The sequence below is a fragment of the Amphiura filiformis genome, chromosome 8, assembly GCF_039555335.1.
Source record: "Amphiura filiformis chromosome 8, Afil_fr2py, whole genome shotgun sequence".
Taxonomy (NCBI): Eukaryota; Metazoa; Echinodermata; class Ophiuroidea; order Amphilepidida; family Amphiuridae; genus Amphiura; species Amphiura filiformis.
Genome location: NC_092635.1, coordinates 12,217,786 through 12,243,028, shown reverse-complemented (window position 1 = coordinate 12,243,028; position 25,243 = coordinate 12,217,786). Strand labels below are relative to the sequence as shown.

At 37.3% G+C, this 25,243-nt stretch overlaps 1 protein-coding gene across 3 annotated transcripts in view; it reads left to right on the top strand.

The window, feature by feature from the left end:
* LOC140158624 (splicing factor 3B subunit 1-like) overlaps positions 1–25,243 on the top strand; it is a 45,954-nt gene that overhangs the window by 1,136 nt on the left and 19,575 nt on the right. The window contains exons 2-16 of one of the 3 annotated variants that reach the window (XM_072181785.1): positions 7,402–7,625; positions 8,223–8,318; positions 8,839–8,956; positions 12,526–12,599; positions 13,477–13,552; positions 14,270–14,385; positions 15,656–16,007; positions 16,646–16,888; positions 17,525–17,643; positions 19,482–19,688; positions 20,738–21,019; positions 21,348–21,705; positions 22,600–22,745; positions 23,366–23,512; positions 24,356–24,481. In XM_072181785.1, coding sequence (XP_072037886.1) covers positions 7,402–7,625; positions 8,223–8,318; positions 8,839–8,956; positions 12,526–12,599; positions 13,477–13,552; positions 14,270–14,385; positions 15,656–16,007; positions 16,646–16,888; positions 17,525–17,643; positions 19,482–19,688; positions 20,738–21,019; positions 21,348–21,705; positions 22,600–22,745; positions 23,366–23,512; positions 24,356–24,481 — 2,684 coding nt within the window. Of the gene's footprint in view, positions 1–7,401; positions 7,626–8,222; positions 8,319–8,838; positions 8,957–9,660; positions 11,302–12,525; positions 12,600–13,476; positions 13,553–14,269; positions 14,386–15,655; positions 16,008–16,645; positions 16,889–17,524; positions 17,644–19,481; positions 19,689–20,737; positions 21,020–21,347; positions 21,706–22,599; positions 22,746–23,365; positions 23,513–24,355; positions 24,482–25,243 lie in introns of those variants that run through there. The other 2 variants (XM_072181787.1, XM_072181786.1) reach the window with 2 other exon arrangements.

Genomic DNA, 25,243 nt, shown 5'->3' with positions numbered 1-25,243 from the left:
CAGTGGCACAAAATGGCACAGATTTACATAGGGCTTTATTATCAAGTAAAATAAATAGCGCCCTCGCTCAGATGTGCCTGTCCCTATCCTATATACGCCGTACCTATGTATATTGAGGACTGGCTTACGCCATTTTGGATGTCAATGGGAAATACACACTTAACGATTTGCGCCGGTTAGACTTAGAAACTTGAAAAAAATCTTTAAAATTTCATCAATGTATATAAAAGTGGTACCAACCGTATTGTGCTTGTTAATTTAAGACTCGGTTGAAACAAAATTAAGGATCGAAAGCATTTTAGTGTCCAAAAGGCAAAATTATCGTCAAAGTTCTGCGAAATCGGCACCCTTGCGGTCGAAGGGTTCAGAATTGAATCGAAGCGAAAATATCCGATCTTTGCGATCAAAAACACAAAATTACAACTTTAAACATACTATTGGCAAAAGACATTATTACCAAACAATACAGAATAGAAAATTTGACATCATTTTCTCAAAATATTGAAAAAATTTGCTCACTAGACATCGAAAAAGTACGCAATCCAATTCCCGTTCAAACGCGTGGGAAACTGAAAGTGCGATAATCGTGACTAGGGTGCACAGACTTTTTACCGGACTTTCTTACATAGAGGATGTCTTGCAATAAACAGACATTATTAAATATTTGTAATTATTATTTCCCACCGTACACTCGCACATGGAATTTTAGAGGGATTTGGATAGCAGTTCCATAAGCCCTTTCGCAATTTCGGGAAAGTGCAACTGCGCATGCTCAGACATCGTCACACAGTTCTTCAACAAGAGATAAACACGAGGAGGCTGCAGTGCGTTTCCAATGCGGTGAACTGTGCCGTTTGCATAAAACATCTTGTACTGGAATTATGTCGATTATTTTGTCTTTATTTCTTCATGATACATTGTATTTGATTAAATATATTGATATCATGAAGAAATAAAGACAAAATAATTGGCAAAATCCCAGTACAAGATGTTTTATGCAAACGGCACAGTTCAACCGCATTAAAATGTACAGTAGCCTCATCGTGTTTATCTCCAATTTTATCGGCAAATATTACCCATGATGCACCATGATCTGAAATTGCGAATGGGCTTATTAAAAAAAGCTGCTATCCACAGAGGAGTAAGATAAGACAGAGCGCTTACCACCAGTCAAAGTCCCCGTGTATTTTATGCTACCAGTTCTCGCATATTCATGAGGGCCGATTGTTCGATCGTGCTGTGTCAAACAATCACACCAGCGCTGCGTGCCTTCGCGTATACGCGATAGAGCGTTGCGTGCTTTTGCGATCACGCGATTGACCATGAAAATACGCGGTAATTGCGTAGCAGTGAGTCTCGCCTGTCGCATTTCATGGAACAATCGGCCCTCATTATCGGATGAGGCGGAGACTTTGACTGGTGGTACGCGCTCTGTCTTATCTTACTCCTCTGTGCTGCTATCATAATGAGACTAAGATCTAGAAACACCCCCGAAATGCCGTTTTGGGGAATTTTGCTAGCTGAAACTTTTTGATGAAAGTCAATCTTTGACAAGATGTAACTTTGCTACGGAAAGTGCTATGAAAAATGGTTTTCAGTTTTGGCTTTGTTTACTCAAGGGCTTTGATTTGATATATAAAATGATGCAGTTTGATGGCAAATTTGAATTCACCTAGCATACCTATATATAGGGCTAAAATATTACTATTTCATCAAGGACAGGTTTAATATATTCTAACAAGCTTAAACTAAAAGTTTCATCTAACTAAGGAAGGAGTCAAGGCTCAAGCTTTAAACTATTTAGCAAAAATATCCAACAAGCTAAAAACGATTTTTACCCATTTTTTAACAAGCTAAAACCAATTTTTGAAAAGAAGCTTAAAACATCAATTTTTTCATCGTAAAAATCATCTAAAAAATCTTAAAAAATACAGTGACCTACCTAATATTACTAATATATGTTTCCGATGATATCCAAGAAGCTAAAATATTGTAAAAGCGGGCAGGGCTTTGAGTAATGAGGGAAATTTCGGGGTAAAATGCATCACGTTTTTCGAGAAATTCGCCATCTTGAATAAACAATGTAAATGCAGAATTGCGTCGGGCAGTAAAACGATGTCAAACGCACTTGAAAATGCATGATACGCTAGCGTAATTACCGTCAAAACGAGCGTACATCAAGTGCTTGTGTTACGCAAAAACTTCGGAGCGGGCATCACCGGTTTTGTTACCAGCTCTTTTACGTCAAAAATAGCTATAAAAACATGAATTTTGGAACAAAATAAAGCTTGTTCGATGGAATAAAAGGTATGTTTGTACAGTTGAGAACATGTTTAACCATGTTGCAAAAGTTTAATATGATAAATTTGCAATTTGTACCTTGTATAGCTCGGGTGGTCTTAAGTCAGGATCGCCGAAGGAAGTCCCGTTATAACGTGAAAACTACCATGAGAGGACATTATCGAAGTATGCATTCGGCAGTGTGTAAATGACCGCTGTTATTTTCACTCGGCGCAAGCGCAGATGGCTCATTTTTAGATGACGTCACCACCATAATCGGTCGGAAAAAGCTTCCGACTTTGGATTTATGAATGAAATTTAGCAGCGGAGTTTCCGGAGTTTTCCGAATTATGCAAATACGCAACCTATGACCTTTTTACGTTAGAATATTAATAAGCATCATGGCGCCCACTGAAAAAAAATCTGATGGGAATTGATTCAGTTTTCAGCAAATTATGCAACTTTTTTGAGCAGCTTATCGATAAATAATTCCACGAATGTGAGCACAATATTTTGAAAATGTATGCAGTGGAATGTGGTTAAAAAAATGACTTATAAATTTTGTTTGGGAGTCGGGAAATTAACTGTAGTAAAATTTGACTCCTCAGTCATGTCAGTTGTTGGAAATTCTTTCTTGGAACAAATAAAATATATTTTGTTTGAAATAAGTCAAATATAAAATTGTTTATATTACGTTGCTAAATACGTATTGCATTGTTCGAATTGTCTATGGATATTTAAATCAATTTACCTCTAATTCCCTCTTTGGGGTTGGGGCTAGGGTGTTAGGTTAGTTGGGCTTAGGTGAGTTATAGTAAGGCCTGGGAAAAGGGTTAACGTTTGTTTAAGATCAGAAAAAACATTAAAACAAAATGGGGTTGTGACAAGGGTTTTAGGTTAGTTGGGCTTGGGTGAGTTTGTATAGTTACAGTAAGATGTGGGAGAATGGTTATAGTTTGTGTAAGGTTCTGAAAAACATTAAAACAAAATAAAATTTGAAAAAAATACATAGGTCCGATTTTTAGGTGAAATTTAAATTCCCCCCAATTCCTCTTTAGGGTTGTGACATGGGTGTTAGGTAAGTTGGGCTTGGGTGTTTTTGTATAGTTATAGTAAGGTTAAAGAATAGTGTTAGAGTTTGTGTAAGGTCAGAAAGAAACATTAAAACAAAATAAAAATTGAAAAATATATATAAATATAGGTCCGATTTTTAGGTGAAATTAATTTTACCCCTAATTCCCTTTTGGGGTTGTGTCTAGGGTTTTGGGTTAGTTGGGCTTGGGTAAGTTTGTATAGTTATAGTAAGGTTTGGGAGAATGGTTATAGTTTGTGTAAGGTCAGAAAAAACATTAAAACAAAATAAAATTTGAAAATAATATATACATAGGTACGATTTTTAGGTGAAACCCCTAATTCCCTCTTTGGGGTTGGGGCTAGGTTGTTAGGTTAGTTGGGCTTAGGTGAGTTTGCATAGTTATAGTAAGGCCTGGGAAAAGGGTTAACGTTTGTTTAAGGTTAGAAAAAACATTAAAAACAAAATAATATTTGAAATTTGAAAAAGAATAAAATATATATAGGTCTGATTTTTAGGTGAAATCCATTTCACTCCTAATTCCCTTTTGGGGTTGTGACAAGGGTTTTAGGTTAGTTGGACTTGGGTGAGTTTGTATAGTTATAGTAAGATAATGGCTATAGTTTGTGTAAGGTGCTGAAAAACATTAAAACAAAATAAAAATTTGAAAAAAATATATAGGTCCGATTTTTAGGTGAAATTTAAATTCCCCCCAATAGGGTTGTGACATGGGTGTTAGGTAAGTTGGGCTTGGGTGTTTTTGTATAGTTATACATGTAGTAAGGTTAAAGAATAGTGTTAGAGTTTGTGTAAGGTCAGAAAGAAACATTAAAACAAAATAAAAATTGAAAAATATATATAAATATTAGGCCTGGCATTTTCGGGTAATTTTGTACCGGGTACCCGCCTGCAATTTTCGGGCGGGTAACCTGGTACCCGAAAAAAAAAAAAAAAAAAATTTTTTTTTTTTTTTATTTTTTTTTTTTAAGTTTTTTATTTTTTTCGGTTTTGTAGTGTCTCTGGACCTAGACCTAAATGTTAGGATCATTCATGGTTGACCTAAAAAAAAAAAAAAAAAAAAAAAAATTTCAAGATATTTTGTTATTTTTTATATGAAAATTGATAATTTGTATTCATGTCATAGTCTATTAATGATTTCAAAATGTATTGAATTTGAATGCATTTTGAAATCATTAATAGACTATGACATGAATACAAATTATCAATTTTCATATTAAAAATAACAAAATATCTTGAATTTTTTTTTTTTTTTTTTTTTAGGTCAACCATGAATGATCCTAGCATTTAGGTCTAGGTCCAGGGACACTACAAATTTCGGGTACCCGGGGAGGGTATTTCCTACCCGGGTAATGTAATCTCGGGCGGGTACCCGTTTACCCGACCGAAAATGCCAGCCTTAATAAATATAGGTCCAATTTTTAGGTGAAATTAATTTTACCCCTAATTCCCTTTTGGGGTTGTGTCAAGGGTTTTGGGTTAGTTGGGCTTGGGTCCATTTGTATAGTTATAGTAAGGTTTGGGAGAATGGTTATAGTTTGTGTAAGGTCAGAAAAAACATTAAAACAAAATAAAATTTGAAAATAATATATACATAGGTACGATTTTTAGGTGAAACCCCTAATTCCCCTTTGGGGTTGGGGCAGGTGTTACGTTAGCTGGGCTTGGGTGGGTTTGTACAGTTATAATTAAGGTTTGGGAGATGGGTTAGAGATTGTGTAAGGTCAGGAATACATTTAAGAAAGCTTGAAATTTAAAAGAAAATCGTAACTGCATATATTTCTTTTTTTTAATTTTTTTTTTTTTCTGACCTTATATAAACTCTAACCCTTCTCCCAAACCTTACTTTAACTATACAAACTCACCCAAGCCCAACTAACCTAAAACCCTTGCCCCAACCCCAAAAGGTAATTAGGGGTGAAATTGATTTCACCTAAAAATCGGACCTATATATATTTTTTTTTCCAAATTTTACTTTGTTGTAATTTTTTTTTCTGACCTTACACAAACTATAACCCTTCTCCCAAACCTTACTTTAACTATGCAAACACATCCAAGCCCAAGTAACCTAACACCCTTGTCCCAACCCCAAAAGGGAATTCATTAGGGGTAAATTGATTTTACCTAAAACGGACTTATATGTTTAGTGTTATTGCATGAATAGTTGCATGTCAATAGTTTCAAAAACTTTATTTTATTTAGCCTCATCTCAACAAAATGGCTATTTCTATGGCTGATTATATCGAGGAGAAACTTTTCACATAATTTTGGAAATTTCAAAAAAATTCTAAAAATACCAAAAAAATACATTGGAGTGCAAAAGCTTTTTTCTTCTGGGTAAAATTCTTTTCTTACATGCAGCAAGCTTTTTTATTGCAGGTTAGAAATTTGATAAATTGGGCATCATATACAAAATGCATGCATGGACCTATTTATCAAATTTCTAACCTGCAAGAAAAAAGCTGTTACATGTAAGAAAAGAAATTTTACCCAGAAGAAAAAAGCTTTTGCACTCCAATGTATTTTTAGAATTAGTTTTGAAATTTCCAAAATTATGGGAAAAGTTTCTCCTTCCAATAATTAGCCATAAAAAATGTCAATTTGTCATTTTGATGAGATGATGCTAAATAAATTGAAACTATATATATTCATGCATTTACTAAACATGCTAAATATAGGTCCGATTTTGGGGTGAAATCAATTTCATCCTTAATTCGGTTTGGGGCAAGGGTGTTAGACTAGTTAGGCCTGGGCAGGGGCAGCACTAGGTTTTAAAACCACGGGTTCTCAGAACCCCTGAACCCCCTGAAAGTGTTAAAAATATGCGCTCAAATCCTAAAATGAGGGGTTCTCTAATCTGTTAAGTATTGAATGTACCATTTTATATGTATCAGTATCAGATTTTGTGATTTTGGCTATAATGATGTGTTACCGGTACCATTGGTATATAGTTGTTTAGCCCAGCAAAAAACGTGATCTCGCTTTTCACGGCACGATTCTCGCCTGTAACCAACTATCTCGCTTTTTAAGAAAGTTCCCGAGCAGTTTACTTACTATGAAAGTGTTGCTTTATGCCATAAAAGTTCAGCGAATTCCACAAAATGCAGTTCAACTTGCAAAGTGCAGAATTCAACACCATTGGCACCACATGGAAGCAATGCTTTACTCAATAAAAAATGACATTTCATTGCAAATGAGTTCAAGTTTAGGCCAAATATTATGATATTTATTGGATTACTGGAGTATTATGACTATAAAACATAATTCAAGGGCAAATTTTTGTCATTTTTTCTACGGCCGATCATTGTGTCGTATTTCACTGATGGCATATCTCTACACACCACCCACAAAGCATTTCTTTCCGATCCCTAGAATTAGAAATTACCAACTCACGTACGTGTGTCATCATTCAGTACTGCAATAATTCATCAGCAGTGATTCTAGACAATATCATGTGTAATTATGCCGGTGGTGTGTATTTTATTTCTATTTTTAAATTATGTTACAATGCTACTGCGACTTCAATTCAACATTTATGTTACATTGCATTTTATGTTACATAATTTCTGGACGGGCCGTAAATATTGGAGATCAAAGCTTTTATTTTTCTTTCACATGTTTTCATTTTTCTGCGCGCATGAAAACCCCTGAACTGATATGCAAAAATGAATATATGCGCCCAAACTTAAAAATATGCGCTGTACGCGCAGAAACGCAGGTTAGCGCGACCCCTGGGCCTGGGTGGGCTTGTATATGTAGTAAGGTTTGGGGTGGGTTAGAGTTTGTTTATGGGTAGGACGATTTTTTTAAAAAAAACTTGTGAAAAAAAAAATCGGTTTATATCGGTTTTACATAGACGGTTTATCGGTTTTTTGGTTTTTACAATACCGATTATGCCAAGCTGGCTGGACAAAAAAATTAAGTTAAACCAGACCGGCTGCAGACCATCACACTGCCCTTATTTTTTTTAAATGCTATGTACATTGGACTGTCTTCACTGTAATCAGTATCACTATTTTCTTTGACTCTAGATATTGCACGGCAGATCCAGCAAATCCAATCACAGACCACAGCGCTCCGTCAGGATGGCAACCAACAGGTGGCCAATGGAGGTGTGAATGGAGCAACTGAGGCAGAGAGAATAGGCTTCGCGGAGAGAGGTCACTATGACAGAGAATTGTATGATGCAGCTCAGACACCACGTAGCAAATATGAAGGATATGATTTGTCCATTGCAACCAATGAAGCAGACGATGTAAGTGCCCGCACTCTGGGTGATTTCTGACAATTTTCACAGATTTTTTTCAGAAATGAAATTACTAGCAAGAGAAAAACATTGCAGAAACATTACGCAATATGATTTGGGCATCCTATTCATGAAATCTCATATTTTTCTTATATAGCCCTAGTAAAATTATATGCAATATGTTTTATGCTTTGATGATATGCCTACATGTTCATCAGAGGATAATTTATATCAAACGGTCAGTAGGACATATCCCCAGTTATTGTTCAAGTAAATAATTTTTCATGCTTATTCATTATAAGAGATGGGAATAGTGTACTTGGTGTGCAGATGGTATTCCCTTTCACTAATGGATGTTAAAATATTTAGGCCTATATAGAATAAAATAATTAAGCAACTGACCGACCCAATCAAAAGCTTGTGACCGGAATTCAAAATAGGTCTATATTTAAAAAAAAGTCAACTTTGGAGAATACATGTATGTTACCAGACATGTACATAAATATTTTTATTCAGCCATATGTACTAGACCAGCATAAGTGCATTAATTTTATCAGTATGTCATATTTTCTGTTGTATTAATTTCTGTTGTTCTTTCTTGTTCAGGATGATGATGACTATAGTAGTAATACAGCTTTGATGGGGAGAAACACCTACACAGCCCCATCATCACTGTTTAATGAGACGCAAGAAGCTGGAAAGGTAATATCCTTATAACTAATCATTTACATTCAGTTGGTGCGGGATGTGCATATGAATTTTCAAAGAAGCAAATTCTTAAGCTCAATCTACATCATAAGTTATTATTTACGTAAAAGCAGAAAATGTATGGCTCATATGTGCAAAATTCTCTCAAGAAACCAACCTGGGTCCAGAAGGATTCTGATTCTGAGTAAATAAATTGATGAGCAACTACTAGCCAATGGAAATATTTATATGAGATAGAGCTCATTGATATTCATAAACATTTGTAAAAGTACAAATTAACTTGATTTGGACAAAAGGTGGTGCTACTTGAACAAGTCAAGCAGTGGGTATAATTAATGTATGTAGGTCAGAAGGTAGCAGCCTGTTTGGGATTATCCAATGGCAACGACTTTGAAATAGGAGAAAGCAGCTATGCTATAACCTCATTATGTAGAATATTGTGGCATTTCTGCAATATGATGCCTGTCATCATGAAAATGTGGTGTGTAATTTGTACTTCATTTTCTCTTGTTAGGATTATGAGCCTTTTGCAGAGCATCGTCGTCCAACAATAGCTGATCGTGAAGATCCCTACAGAGAGAGGAGGAGGCTGGCCATCATTTCACCAGCTAGACATGATCCTTTTGCAGATGGTAGGTTGATTTTCATTATATCTACCTTTTTTGTTTTAATTTAGTGCTCATTTGATGTATAATGCATGTTATAAATCTGTCTGTATTAAGATACCTGAATACTGTGATCAAAAATCTCTCTATTGTTTCTTTCTTGTTTAAGTATTCTTATATTATAGTAGAAGCATACCAGAAGTGTAAACATGAAACATCTTGTTAAGTGGAACTTAAAAATAGATTACAAACATTGAAATGAAATGAATCCATGTGAGCAAAAAAGCAATGGGATGAAAGATAGAATGTAAAGAAGGATAAAAATGGGCAAATTTACAGGTGTTACATATTTTACTTGCCATGGTAGCAAGATGAATGACTTGTATAGCATTTCACTTGTGGAGCATGGTGTAAAATATGTGACCATTGGTACTCCATGATGGCTTGAATTGGTTTATAATAAAATCAGCTTTGAAATGTAGTACACAGCTTAGATGTGGTGCAAGTTGTTTTGCATTCAAAGTATTTGAATAGGGGAGAGGGCTGAATTCATGGTGGTGAAAATACAAAGGTTTTGACTTTTTACCAATAAAAAAATCTTGGGAAAATGGTATTGTGGTTACTCTATTTCATGAAGGAGGATGGTCCGTTTTTATAACATGCTAAATTCTGCTTTGGTTGAATAACTTTGACCAACTCCACTGTGGGCTTTCATGCCACCAGTCCAATCACTTTTGATGAGGTCCAAAAGTGTGTATTGCAGAGCCCCAAAGAATAGGCCTACTGTGTAAATTATTAGTGGGTTAGCACAATTTGCCTTACAAAACCAAACAAAAACCAGACATAATATTTCACATGGTCATTGAGACAGATATGATGAGCTTGCTGGTGATACCAAAATCTCCATTTTAATGATTTGAGGGTGAGGTTGTTGATCGGACCATCCTTCTTTGATGAGTTTTAAACTTATTTAGTCGCTCTAGCAGCGGACCAATTCAACTTTGATGAGTGTAATACATTCGTTGTTGTGCCTGAAAGAAATGTGTTAAACATTCAAATTATGAAGATGCTGAATGGATAATCAGCAGAAACATGCTGTTTTTAACATTAATTAAATGGACAATTCAGTAAGTGAGTTCTATATGGGCAAACAAGTATGTGCCATTTGTCAATGTTGAATTGGTCAGCCGTATTTTGTTGCTTGTAATACATAGCAGAGCAAACATGAATGTTTTATTTGTCACTCTGTAGTTCCATACCCAAGCTACTACAGTCTCAGTGTACTAATGTCGTTTTTCAAACTTCTTTCCCGAACAGTGCTACACTTTGTGAGGCAGGATCATAACTCCAATACAGGAAAAAAATATTAGTGTGTTTATTGAAAGCAAATTAAAAATAAGGAATTTGAAGAGGCATATATATGGAGAAAAAAAAGTTCTCAGTTAATTTGTTTTTAAAATATGAACAAAAAGAAAAGGTTGGGAATCAGGGCTTGAAATAAGCAGGAGCAAGGGGAAAATTTACCCCTGCTAAAAGGCAAATGCCCCTGGTTCTGAAACAGAACTATGTTGTATTGTATTTGTATAGACCAGGGGCAATATTTACACAAAAACACCCAAAATTGCTCCTGGATCTGAAATCCTTATTTCAAGCCCTGATGGGAATTATAAAAATGCATGTAGTGTGGGGAAAACAAAAAGCTTGGTTGTGATATGTTTTGGAAATGGATACACTTGTCAGACCAATGCTTAAGCTAGTAAAATAATTCTAAACTGAGTGGATGGGTTTAAAACCAATAATGAAGATGCAAAACACAGTGCATGATGCTTTGATAGGAAGCAGTCTCTCTCATTTGGCCCGGATGGTCCCAGTTGAAAATATTTTCAGTTGCGATTTTTGTGCTGCTTCCTGAGCAACATGAAATATTAATGGTTTATGGAATATACTTTTCATATTAAAATGAAAAAAAAGTCTTGAAAATAAGATGAGAATTTGGAATGATGAAGGAGGTCTTAGAGTAGTTGATATGCAAATGAGAACATTGCTGACTAGTTGTTTATCATAGCAGTTACAGCACTTTCGCCAAATTTTTATTGCGAATTGATGCACAGCTTGTGATTTTGAACACATAATTTGATGATACTAGTCAGTAATGTCCTTCTTTTGCAACCTGTAAGTTTTAAGTATGTAGAACTGTTAAGGTGCACTAACGACTTGATAAAAAGTTGATTTTAAGGTAATACCTGCCAACTTCTTCCAGGGAAAGGAATATGACCTTTGACATGGTAAGCGGGAAGACTCGCACCAACGAAGCCTGTATGACAGTACGTATATTTGAATCGGTGATCCCTACTTGTGACAGGGAATGAATGGTATATATTTGAAAACTTGAGTTGTTATTTCAATATTGATATGTGTGATTTTAATGTGTGTTATGAATTCTATCTTGTTGATTTATGCAATGTGAATTGAACACAGTTATTTCAATATTTGAAACTGTGTTCAATTTTAAGATGCTATCAGAAATGCCAACAAGTGGTGCTTTTGGGGGAAAAATGTGTGAAAAGCTCTGTCCACTGATGCTCTTTTGAATAATATTTGATATTTACCTCGCTGATGAGATCGAGTTGTATCGTTTCCTAATGACCCTTGAAGAAAAGCACATCCTTGATGGCTTTTGCGGTAGCCTAATAAATGTAAACACAAATACACCCATCATTGCAACATGAGAAGCAGTTAATTGGTACAGTTTCCACCTGTAGTCAAACATCTTCTATCTGCCATTTTGTCAGAGGAAAGGAAACAAGTCAACACTTGGTCATTACACGGAATGTGAATGATGTCGTTGGCTTCCTGGAATCTGTCAAACTGCTAGATAGTAGATGAACAATCAAACATCCAAAAGATACGTATGTTTGCAAACAAACAAAAAAATTGAAAAACCAAAATGCCCATACCTGTCAGTTTGTCAAGATCCTAACTGATCTGCAATGATTAAAGACATGCAGATCAGCTATTGTATCAAGACATTTGAATAAAAGCATGAGATCTTTGACGTGGTCAATTCTCTGATTTGTGAGGCAGAACCATTGCTTTCCAAATTTTCCACTTACCAAGAGTCGCTCAGAAGTTTCAGTACAATTTGGTATCATTTCTGTTTCTGTTTTATTATTCTATTTGGAAACTGTACTGACTGCACTTAACATTAGGCGAGTCAAAGATTTTAAATTGTTCCACAAGTTGCAGGTGACTTGTTATTTATGAAGTTAACTTGGTGTTGATGGGATTGGAACCAAGGTAGTTACTCCAAACCAGGGTGCACCACTCGCTATTCGTGAGTTCATTGAAATGTAATAAACAGTTGCAAGCAAAACACGATGCTACAGGTATAGAGATAAAGCTTGTTTTGGACTCTTCTCTATTTTTAGAAATTCTGTGTTTTACCCAAAGCATTCACACACCAGTTAACTCAAAAGCAAATCATGGTAGCAACTTGTTGATTGGTTAATTAGTTTTGTGTCTACACTTTTGACTAACCAAGCCACGCCTTTGTTCTTTTCTTTTGTTTTTCTGATTACTCTTGTCTCTGTATGCAGGTGGGAAGACGCCAGATCCAACACACCAGACTTATGCCGACATTTTGAGGGGACAGAATATAAGCAAAACAGAGGTGAGCACTTGTTGTAATACCTCATACCTAATAAATGTGACACGATCAAGGGAAATGAGTCGGATGTCGCTAATATTGATTTTGAGATTTTGGCAAAGAAAGTATTAAAATTCTTTTGTTTTATATTGTTTTTAGCAATTGATAAATTGACAGAACTTCGCAAAGAAAAGTCGCATCAACATAGGGTTTTCAGTTTCTGAAAGCTCTAAATGCCCTCTTTAGAAACATATGTGAAACTAATTTTTGACCAGGGCCGACATGTGACTCATTCCCCTTGATCATGTCACATATGTGTAGATAATTATAAAATAGTCCATCCATTCCTTGCTCCTCTGCATCTCATCTGAATTTTCATGTGCAAGAATTATTTATTGCTCCTCTAGATATCACTAACTTAAATGGTCAAACATCTCTTCTTGAGCAGACCAGAAGAGCATTCTACAGATCTTAACCTCATTTCATGAGTCACCCCATTGTAGTCAAGAAGTTCTCACTTTTATATTTGATCATGTGATTGTGACGCAATCTGGTCCATGGAGGCCAAAGGAGGCATTTATGAAAATAGAGTTACTATGACTATCATCTTATGCAAAGATTAGGCTATCATTAGGCTAGCATACTTGGTTCTAAATTTATGAAGTTTTATGATGTCTATTTTCTTATGTATTTTATTGTTTTTTTACACCATATTTTTGCCTTGATTTCAATTTCAAATTTGCCGCTTTGGGCCGCCCAAAGACCATATTGTGTCACATATGATAGGCTAATTGCCCCACTAATATTTCAGAGGGTAACCATTATTAGGGATAATTACATAAGTTAAGGATTACATAAGATTGTTTTGCTAACATTATAAATGTTTTTTGTTTTGCTATAGGTCAATTACAGACAGCAGATGCAAGAGAGGGTCAAGAAGGGAGAACTTCGTGTCCAACAGCAACCGGCAAAAGCAGGTCTGTATTTTTCAATGAGATAGATTTGTGTCACTCATGGAAGGCAAAATGAAAATAGTGTACCTTGGGATTATTTCTCCATGCGCCCAGCAAACTTTGATATGAAGTGTGTAATTGTTTGTGTTCTGGGTATAACAGATGGTGTCAAAAATGCTCGGATCTATGCACTCTTTGCCCTCAATGAGTGACAAACCAAAATGGTGGATTTACCATACCATTTAACAATACGCATGGGGCAATTCTGAGTTGGTTCTCTTTGTATCTAATCTCTGGTATTTGTGTGTATAGAAAGCTTAACCCTCCTGGGCTTTATAGTGTAAACAAAATTGAGTGTATAGTAACTAATGATTGCATTGACAATTTTCTAATATCAACATAGCACAGATTCATTAGTTGTTTTTATTGAGGATTTATTACTAGGATACCAGCAAATTTTTCCTTATATTGTCACATACTAGCACAGGAATAGTTGTATTGGAAAATATTTATAAAAGTATTGTCGAAACATTGTCAATTTATCAACAGCCCTAAGGAAGAACAACCTAGGGTTGAAGTGGGTCCTCTGTGGCTAAATAAAGTTGAATCTGAATTTGAAATTAGCATTTGAACACCCTGCTGCGAAATGATGTAAAAAATTAATAACCATAATATAAAAAATAACTGATGTTTCAAAGTTTGTTCATTGTGCTAACTCAGTGATTGATTTTTTTTTTATAGTTAAGCGCAGAAGATGGGATCAGATGGGAGGGGACACACCCTCCACACCTGCTGGTCCAGGAGGTGAAGGAGCCACACCCAAGAAAGCCAAGGGCACCAGTTGGGATCAAGCGGAGGTATGTGAGAACTTAGAACAGAATATTGTCTAAAACCAATGTCTTTATGGAGCCCTTACTAATGTTAAGCATGAGATGTTTAATATTGTCTGGTTCACAGAGGTGGTATTTACGTTTGATATTGTCACACAATGAATAGAAGAAATAATCTGAAAATGTTTAAGGTGTATATATTGTTTAAAGGTCCGTAACCCGATCGACAGCATCATCCCCCCTATTTTTTTCATTGTTGATGAGGTTTTGGTATCACATAATAGATACTATTTTTCTCATTACTATCCTGAAATTTGACGCCCAAGTCGATGTATTTCGGAGAAATCATGAATCACAGCGGTTTTACAGGTTACCAGTTTGTAAACAATAAAAATTTCTTGGATCATGGGAAGAGAAAAAGCGAACTACGCTAAGTGTAGTCTCGCTGCCAGACTGTATGTGGCTATCACGAGGATCGACGAGTGTCAGACCGACGCATAAACTGGCTGTGTAGGAGACTACGCTAAGTGCTGAGGAGACGGTCCGCCGTATATAATTAAAACAATTCCTTGATAATTTCAGTTGGTGAAATAGCTCAATTGGCTAGCGCCGTTCTTTTTACCGAGAGGTACCGGTTCAAAACCGGTATCGGAAGGTTTTTTTCCTCTCCATTTTTAACCCAAACTTTTTTATATTCATTTGAAATGTACATATTGCAAGGGGAAATATATTTTGTTTCCTTTTTTCTGAAACGGTGCGAAAAAACAAAAAAACAACAAAAACAAATATTTTCCGTTCAATACGGGCCGGGCATTGCAGCATGTCAGCATTAATCATACTGAACGGGAATTGTTGTTGTTGCATGCCTACCCAGAATGCAATTCACGTATACAAGGTATTGGATTGCAAATTTGGCTATTTATTCACATTTACGCTGAAAATGCTCTCGTTTTTTCACAAAGCAGCATAAAGGGGGAGATATTTGATATTATTATGTAATTTTAAAGACAATCCATATCCAAAACCAATAGGGTTACCCCCCTTTAATTGACAAGGATCATGATTAATGCATTTTGTACAGAACTATATTTCAAATATTTTTCTAGTTTTGTGAGGAAAGAAGTTTATAGGTCATCTAACTATGTAGCATTTCTGACACATTTCATTTTCCTTGTTCTGATACTGCCCTCTCACAAAACATCCTTTAATCGTAATCCAATCAATTATGACTTGACAGACAATGCATGCCGAAGTTTTTTCCATGTTATTGATTTTGACATTTTTTTTCTTCCAATAGGCAAACACGCCTTCAATTAGCCGTTGGGATGAAACACCAGGACGAACTAAAGGTGGTGAGACCCCTGGTGCCACACCTGGGCAAACACCAGGAGCAGCAACCCCTGGACATGTAACCCCTGGCCGTGCCACCCCTGGACGAGCAGGTGCCACACCTACCTCCCATACACCAGGAGCTACTCCCAGTGCCAGTACCAGAGTGTGGGAAGCCACACCAGGTCATGTGACTCCAGGTCATGTGACCCCTGGTCATGCTACACCAGGCCATGTGACCCCTGGTCATGCCACCCCAGGAAGAGCGACTCCAGGCTCAAGGAAAAACAGATGGGATGAAACACCAAGAACTGAGAGAGGTAATGTCTGAAATTGTTACCAGTGATATATCTTGCTGGCTTCTGTAGGATTGCATGTCAAAAATCCAGGATTCCTTGATGAGTTATAAGGTGTAAGTTATAATTGCCAAAAGTCATTTACACCATCCTCCATATTTTTCAAACAGAATAATCTCCACACTAAGTCAGTACTGTATAGAAACTGTTCAAGAATTCTGGGAAAACAACAATGGCAATTGTGACATTAGGAAGAAAGGGAATGTTAGGTACCTTTTGTTTAGGCAATAGAACCAAATTAGTTTGATCTTTCGATTGGCCATGCTTGATTGATTCTATTATTTATAAAATCAGTTCATTGACTATTGTTAATCTTTGCTTATAATGGCATTGACCCAAACAAATTATGAATAATTAGTTGATAGCTCATTAGTAGCAAGCATTAAAGCAGCGCCAATGTTCAATCCAAAGATCAAACGCATTTGGTTCTGTTGCCTTAGTACTGCAAACCTGATTTGTGTGCCTTCAGGTTTAACATTGCTCTTACCTAAAACCCTCTCAAATCAATCAGTCTTGCAGATCAAATCAATCTGTCAAATCTATCAGTCTTGTAGTGCTTGTGTGAATATGTGGCTAATATGATGATATCTTCTATTGTACAGAAACACCTGGTCATGCTGGCTGGGCAGAAACTCCACGTACAGACCGTGTCGGGGATGCACCACACGAGACTCCAACACCAGGAGGCAAACGCAGATCCAGATGGGATGAGACACCAGCTGGTAGCCAGACACCCATGACCCCAAGGACACCAGCAACAGGAGGAGGAACACCTCTTATGACCCCTAGTGGGAAAACCCCAGTGGGACCTAGTGCTATGGGAATGGTCACACCTTCCTCAACTGGTAAGTAGTTGTAAACACATTGATGAATTTAGTGCCTTTTATTATGTCATTAAAGATTCCTGCTCTATGCAGGTGAAAATAATTAGATCATGCGTGTAAGCATGACAACATGCATAGCCGGACAGAATTAGATGACATAGTTTATTGGTAGTGTTCAGTGGTTGTAACATGATTCAGTCATCATAACCACATACAATATTATGCATTTTTTGCAATGCACATGTAACTGGCAACATGCACTGTCATCATGCATGTGATTGTTGTTGTTTTTCTGAACAGAAAAAAAGTAACCTGTTTAACTTTAGATCATTAGTTCTCAATCTGTGGGCTGTGACACCCAACTCAAAACTGTATTGGGGACACAAGACTTCCTAGGATTAATAAAAACACATTTCTGACACAATTTTTTGCATCGTGTTACTGGGTTTTTTTGCTGACTAAACAGTCCCAAGAAATATGGTTGCATTCCAAAAAGGTTAGACAACTCCGATATAGATAATACCTTTTGGATTTTAACTCTGTGTGTCAAAAATATCATCATATGCACTTGGCAAAATTTTGTTGAAATGACTATGAACCGATGTTGAGAGTCACCCTTTGCTTTGATTAGGTCTCACTGGTTTGATTTACCCACAGCATTACGTATCATGACTCCAGAGCAGCTGCAAGCCTGGCGATGGGAGAAAGAGATAGATGAAAGGAACAGACCCTGGTCTGATGAGGAACTAGATGCTATGTTTCCAGAAGGATACAAGGTATAGTAACGTTTTATTCTTAAAAAATGACAAACACCCATTAATACTTGTAATTGTAATGAATGAATTGTAATGAATGAATGTTAAAAACATGACATACAGTCAATCCACTCTGAAGTACAAAGTACCGACGCGGACGCACACATTGTGCCGACTTTGAAGGCACGCATACATTAGCAGAGACGCAGCACTGCGCACTGTTTACACGCTGTATACGCGAGGTTCTCTCTTTGTACTTCAGAGTGGACAAACTGTAATGTTGTTCAGCTGAATACTTTATTCCTTTACATGCATCCAAATCTGTGAAAAGTGTGTTTTGTAGAGAAATGGTCAGCTAGGTTACTCTGTGATTCATTTATCTCAAAAATGGCAAAGCAATTACAGATAAAATCAGGTGAACTAGCTCTTGTTAACACTGTGTATACTTTCAGTCATCTGGGATTTGATCAATTAGTGGATAATTAAATCTGGTCAACCAGAAAAACTCACATTTTGGTCAGATGGAATCACCGACGTTTCGGCCAAAACCTTTGGCCTTCAGCTGGGTGGATGATTTAGGGTCATCCGAGGTCAATCGATGAGGAAGTTGCTTGATGACCCGATCCCAACCAAGTGGATAATAACATCAAATTCACCCAAGAAGGTCTGACGGACAATAAACTTCCATTTTTGGATTGCTTGGTTACTGTCAACCAAGATCGCACTCTCTCAGTATCTGTATTTCGCAAACCAACACATACTGATCAATATTTGCAGTTCAGCTCTAATCATCCATTGGTCCAGAAACTCGGTGTAGTGAATACTCTTTATCACAGGGCCGATACCATCATCACAAAGGACTCTGATAAGATCAATGAGCACCAACACTTGCGCCACGCCTTGAAAGCGTGTGGTTACAAAGACTGGGCAATTGACAAGGCCCTAAATCGTGGTGAGAAAGACGCTGAACCAGCCAGCGAACCCACCGCGTCTTCTGGTACCAAGACTTTTGTCACCATCCCCTACCATGGGGATGTTTCAGAGAAATTAAAGAGGATCTACCGCGATCACGGCATCACTACACACTTCAAGCCAACCAATACCCTCGCGGCAGTCGCTAGTACACCCAAAGGACAAACAGCCCAAGGGCCGTTTAAGTGGTGTTGTGTATGGTGTCCAGTGCGCTGAAGATCAGGGGTGCCAAGAACATTACATTGGTGAAACCGGCCAACCACTGCAGAGTCGCATGTCCCAACATAGACGCGCCAGTTCAAGTGGCAACGATTCAGCTGTCTACAAACACCTTAAGGGCAGTGGTCACAGTTTTGACACTGACGACGTTGTCATTTTGGATCGTGAACCCGTTGTAGTGCAACGGGGAGTCAAAGAAGCAGTGTGGGTACGAGCCGAACAACCGTCACTCAACAGGAGCGGGGGCGTTAGAGTGAATCTGTCACATGGCTGGGATCGGGTCATCAAGCAACTTCCTCATCGATTGACCTCGGATGACCCTAAATCATCGACCCAGCTGAAGGCCAAAGGTTTTGGCCGTAGCGTCGGTGATTCCATCTGACCAAAATGTGAGTTTTTCTGGTTGACCAGATTTAATTATCCACTAATAGCTCTTGTTAATTTACCAAAGAAAAGGTTAACAAATCAACAAATGAATCCATGGACATTGAATATCTATTATTTGCACAGTATTCTATGGGTGCTTCATATGTACATTGGATAGTATATCAAAAGAAATTGAAAATGTATCTTATAGGTGAGTGTATTCTATAGGTGAGTGCCTGTCAAGTCCATTCAGTCACGTTTGGCAACTGCATATTAATTATCTCTTTTTGTTATGCACACAGGTTTTACAGCCACCAGCAGGTTACGTTCCAATCCGTACCCCGGCCAGAAAGCTGACAGCCACCCCAACCCCGATGGGTGGTATGGGCGGCGTTGGAGGATTCCATATGCAACAAGAAGGCTCCACAGTAGATCCAGGACTAGCACAACCACCAGGCAACCTGCCATTCTTGAAGCCTGATGACACACAGTATTTTGGCAAACTATTGGTAAGAACTTGGATGTGTATTTTAATGTATTTAGTGGATCCAGTTATAGCCCAACTTTATTTTGGGTAGACTCAGTGAAAAATTACATAAATGTTTGAAATTTAATTGTTGAGACAACAGAAGAGCACTGAATGGTTGGTAATCACCAGAGGTTGTTAAAATGAAACCCCAGAATACATTGCAGCCACAGAATTTTCAGAAAATATCACACTGGCTACTGCTGTGTATGGTCAAGGTTAGGCTATGTGTCAGCATGCATGCATGCGCAAGAAAACTTTGCTGCTTTCATCTTCTTTTCTCAAACATTTAAAATGTCTAAATTTGTTTTAAAAACAGGAGACTTTTTAACTTTCATGGTGTCAATGTATCCATAAACATTATCCCCTATTATCAATTCAAAACATAAAAGTCGCGATGAATATTCCATCAAAACTACTGGTTCTTATTTTGTATATAAATTTGAATGTGAAATGGCTCCTTTATTACACTGCATATAATGCCATACTGCATGCTGGGATTACATTGAACCAACCTCTGGGTAATCACAGTGAAAAGGTATTATTTAAACACAGTGAATTCTAGTTCTGTGTTAATGCATAAAGAGGAAGTAAAAATATGTGAGTAAAAATTTGTTTTGTCACACTTAAAAAGTATTTCATAAGGTAAAAAGACAGCCAACCAGTTAGATAACTAAGGAAACTGAATAAAATGGTAGCTTGTTCAGTATTAGATGTCTGGACAGTGTATAGGTGACCATTTGTGACACAACATGCTTGACAAATGTATGAGTCTTTTAAGACTCATACGTTTGACTCTTTTAAAAACTGTATGCGATGTATGGTGTTTGTTTTGTTGGTATGTATGCTATAAATAAGTCACATGTACAAATCATTAGTTAATGGCAAGTTAATTTTTCCTTTCATCATTTCAAGAGTTAGATGTAGCTTAAGTTATGGATATTGTAACTTAAAAGAATTGTAACATGACAATTCTAATACCAAAACTTAATATCTGAACAATTAACAGTAGCCTCTCATTTATTTTAACAGAATGATGTTGACGAGAGTACATTGAGTGCTGAAGAAGCCAAAGAAAGACGCATCATGAAACTACTGCTCAAAATCAAGAACGGCACACCACCTATGCGTAAGGCTGCCCTGCGACAGATCACAGACAAGGCACGCGAGATGGGCGCTGGGCCACTCTTCAACCAGATTCTGCCATTGCTTATGTCACCGACATTGGAAGATCAAGAGCGGCATCTGTTGGTGAAGGTTATTGATCGTATTCTGTACAAATTGGATGATCTTGTCAGACCCTATGTGCACAAGGTAAGAAAATCTGTTTATGTGAGTGGAACATTGATTTTTTGCTACTCAAGTGTTTCTCATTTGTACACTGTGCAGTGCCAATCTGCCATGCATTTTAAGTGTCTGAATAGCATGTGGAAAGACATCATTTTCTCAAATTAGTTCTGCTTGAAAAAATATCTCCTGAAGTAAACCTACTTTGAGGAACATTGATTTGTAGGTCCAGATTTAATTCCTGTAATTTTCCATTCACCAATATAATTCATGTTTACCTTTTATGGGTGAAAGCTTTAAAGATCAGCTCAATCACTCTTTAAGATTCTAAACACTTTCATTTCTCTCATTTCAGATTCTTGTGGTCATTGAACCCCTCCTTATTGATGAAGATTACTACGCCCGTGTGGAAGGCCGTGAGATCATCTCCAACTTGGCCAAGGCTGCCGGTCTTGCCACCATGATCTCCACAATGCGTCCTGACATTGACAACTTGGACGAGTATGTGCGTAACACAACAGCCAGAGCTTTTGCGGTGGTTGCATCTGCTCTCGGTATCCCGTCTCTACTGCCTTTCTTGAAGGCTGTGTGTAAGAGTAAGAAATCTTGGCAGGCTAGGCATACTGGTATCAAGATTGTACAACAGATTGCCATCCTGATGGGATGTGCGATCTTACCTCATCTGAGAAACTTGGTGGAAATTATTGAACATGGTAAGTGATGTTCCATCTCAAAAAATAAGACATTTTTCTTTCAGGTTTGTTGCTGCATTATGGTGATGTAGTTCCTGATATTCTGGGTTTTTTTTTTCTAAAGAGAATAATAAAAAACAAAGCATTGGCACCATGTTAGCAAAATTATAGGGGAAAAATACATTATCATTAAAAGTCGCATTGGTTTATTAAAAACTTGGTAAAAGTACTTCATTCTGCTTGCCAGTTGGACTACCGAGAAACATGTAATATAATGTAGCGATTGACTGGAATAGTGCCAAACATTCAAAAATCTTGGTGTTACTTTAATATTATATTTCTCGATCATTTGGTCAGTCTCAAACAATCACACTTACTCCATAGCGTATGGTCATTGCATTGTATGCTCGACACAAATGTCTGTGGGTAGCGAGTGTGCTTTGATGATCGAGAATTAGATATTTTAATTTTAGTTGATTCACCTCGTAAGCACACATGCAGCAAGTACATTTGTTTTGCAAGGCAATTGGCTTTAAGAGGAAGTCACGCCAGGGCAGTTCTTTTGTGGTGATCCAAACCTACCTGGTTATCAAATTAATCAGTGACAAGGTTATCTCTAAATTTGACAGTGTTAATTGATGCAATAACATTAAAACATTTAATTAGCACCTGTCAAATTCAGAGATAACCTTGTCACTGATTAACTTGATAACCAGGCAGGTTTGGTTCACCCCATAAGAGCTGCTCTGGCAGGGCTTCCTCTGTAAATCAACCCTGTTCTGCTACACTTCTTTTATGTGTAGACAACTGTAATAAGTTATGTTACCGTATATAATGTTGCATATGTCAATGAAAGAAGACTATTGTAGTATCACCTTTTCTGTAAGTAGACTCTTTGAATTCTTCCCCATCCAGGTCTTGTTGATGACCAACAGAAAGTACGTACCATCACAGCTTTGGCTTTGGCTGCCCTGGCAGAAGCAGCTACACCATACGGTATTGAATCCTTTGATAGTGTACTGAAACCATTGTGGAAAGGTATCAGGCAACATAGAGGAAAGGTGAGTGAGCAGCAAAACAAATTCTTCTTTCTTTGGTATTTTTCAGGAAAATTGCAAAACTACCATACCACTAAGGTATCAAGCAATATAGTGAAAAATTTATCAATATCTCGAGCCATTTTGTAAAATAACCATACATCTAATGTCTTGGATGAGATTGAGGTTGCATTGCATCTAGAGGTATTAAAAATAAGGTTAAGTTTTAACTCATTGCCAACTCATTGCCCTGGGTAATGTTTATAAATGCAATCATGCTTATAAATAACATTGCCCAGGGCAGCATTGAGCCCTCGAAATGAAAAACACATTTGTTCCAAGCAATTTATTTTCAAATGTACATTAAAATCCCAAACATTTCTATCTTTAGAGACACAGGTCTTCAACCTAAAAATGTTTGCATTTATATAAAAGAATGACCTTTAAAATGTGCCAGGTACAAGTATTCACTCTTACCAACTTGATGTCAACCTGCAGGCTATGATTATTGAATGCATGTCATTGTGTCTGTACACTGCCATTAGGAATGAGAGAGACCCGTTTGCTAGGAAATCCCAATGCTCCTGAATGTAGACTTGTTTATTTAACACATACCATCTTATCGTTGTCTATTCTATCATCAGGGTCTTGCTGCCTTCTTGAAAGCCATTGGTTATCTCATTCCATTGATGGATCCTGAGTATGCTAACTATTATACCAGGGAAGTGATGTTGATTCTAATCCGTGAGTTCCAGTCTCCTGATGAGGAAATGAAGAAGATCGTCTTGAAGGTAAATTAATTGTACTATAATACATTCTGCATATATTTGAAGTAACCACAGAATTAGAGAAGGATAACCGGGACTTGACCGCCATTTTGATACAGCAAAATTTAGGTGTATTCGGTGTCCCTCGGAATGCTCTTGAGGCATCTGTTGTCATGCAAGTGCGACAGTGCATACTAAGCGTAATTTGACATGCTTCATAGTGAAATGCGTCGATTGCAAGACGCTAAAATCGGATGCAGAATTGTTTTTGTTTGTCTCAGCGCACCATCGTCAAGGAGGACCTGAAAACCCTCAATTTTCTCCCCATAACTGATGGCGCGATTGTACTTTGCGGTGTAGGGAGTCACAGTTCTTCTTCTCTAATTCTGTGGGAGTAACCTATATTCATATTTTTTTACAGGTATTATTATCAATTAAGGGGTTCATTGACTTTACTTATTGTGCAGTTACGAAGAGATCAGTAATACTTGTGATATTATTTAGACGGTGGTCGAGGTCCAATGCTCTATAACCTTTTCCGAAACCCGCAAGATAGTATATTATGGAATCTATCATACGCAACTCTTTGTCAACTACCATATATTACTCAGGCTTACGAGAAGGATATCGTATCTGGTGACTTTATGCCGATTGTTTAGGGCATTTACTGATATTGTACCAGTGGCTGATCTGGATGAGTGAATTTTCCTAATGTTGACTTCATGTAGTAAACCCAAGATCATTTAATGACCAATTTTAATGTACTGCTATTGGTATAGAGTTACCATTGCATTATTGGTACATACAGATTTGTATTCATTATAGAATTGTATTAATACAGTATATTTGTCTTGTACCCTTTTACAGGTGGTGAAGCAGTGTTGTGCCACTGATGGTGTGGAAGCTCAATACATCCGTGATGAGGTGTTACCGTCATTCTTCAAACATTTCTGGCAACATCGTATGGCCTTGGATAGGAGAAATTACAGACAGGTGGGTAGTCTTATTTCTTGTCAACAAATTGTTCTGTGAGTGTAACTTATTGTCTCGCCTGATAAGGCAGGAGACTATATAATCACTTTTCCGTATGTATGTGTGGGGGTGTGTATGTGCGTATGTGTGGGGGTGTGTGTATGTGACAAATTTGGTTAAAGTTTTGGTTAAAGTTTGCCTTCCGCCTATTTTCTCGGAGACTATGAGTCATACGTTCCTCAAACTTGGTGGGTGGGTGCATCTTGACCCGAGACAGAACCGGTTTGTATTGGTTAGTGCGTCAAGGTCACTGAGGTCATGTAGGGGTCATCTGAGGTCAAATTAGTAAAAACTGTCGTATGGGCATGAAACTTGGTTGGTACAGTCAACATTTAAAGCCAAATTTTTGGAAGGTCATTTCAAGGTCACCAGGGGTCATCTGAGGTCAAATTAGTAAAAACTGTCATTATGGGCATGAAACTTGGTTGGTACAGTCAACATTTAAAGCCAAATTTTTGGAAGGTCATTTCAAGGTCACCAGGGGTCATCTGAGGTCAAATTAGTAAAACTGTTGTAGGGGCATGAAACTTGGTGGGTACAGTCAACATTTAAAGCCAAATTTTTGGAAGGTCATTTCAAGGTCACCAGGGGTCATCTGAGGTCAAATTAGTAAAAACTTATGCGGGCATGAAACTTGGTGGGTACAGTCAACATTTAAAGCCACATTTTTGGAAGGTCATTTCAAGGTCACCAGGGGTCATCTGAGGTCAAATTAGTAAAAAC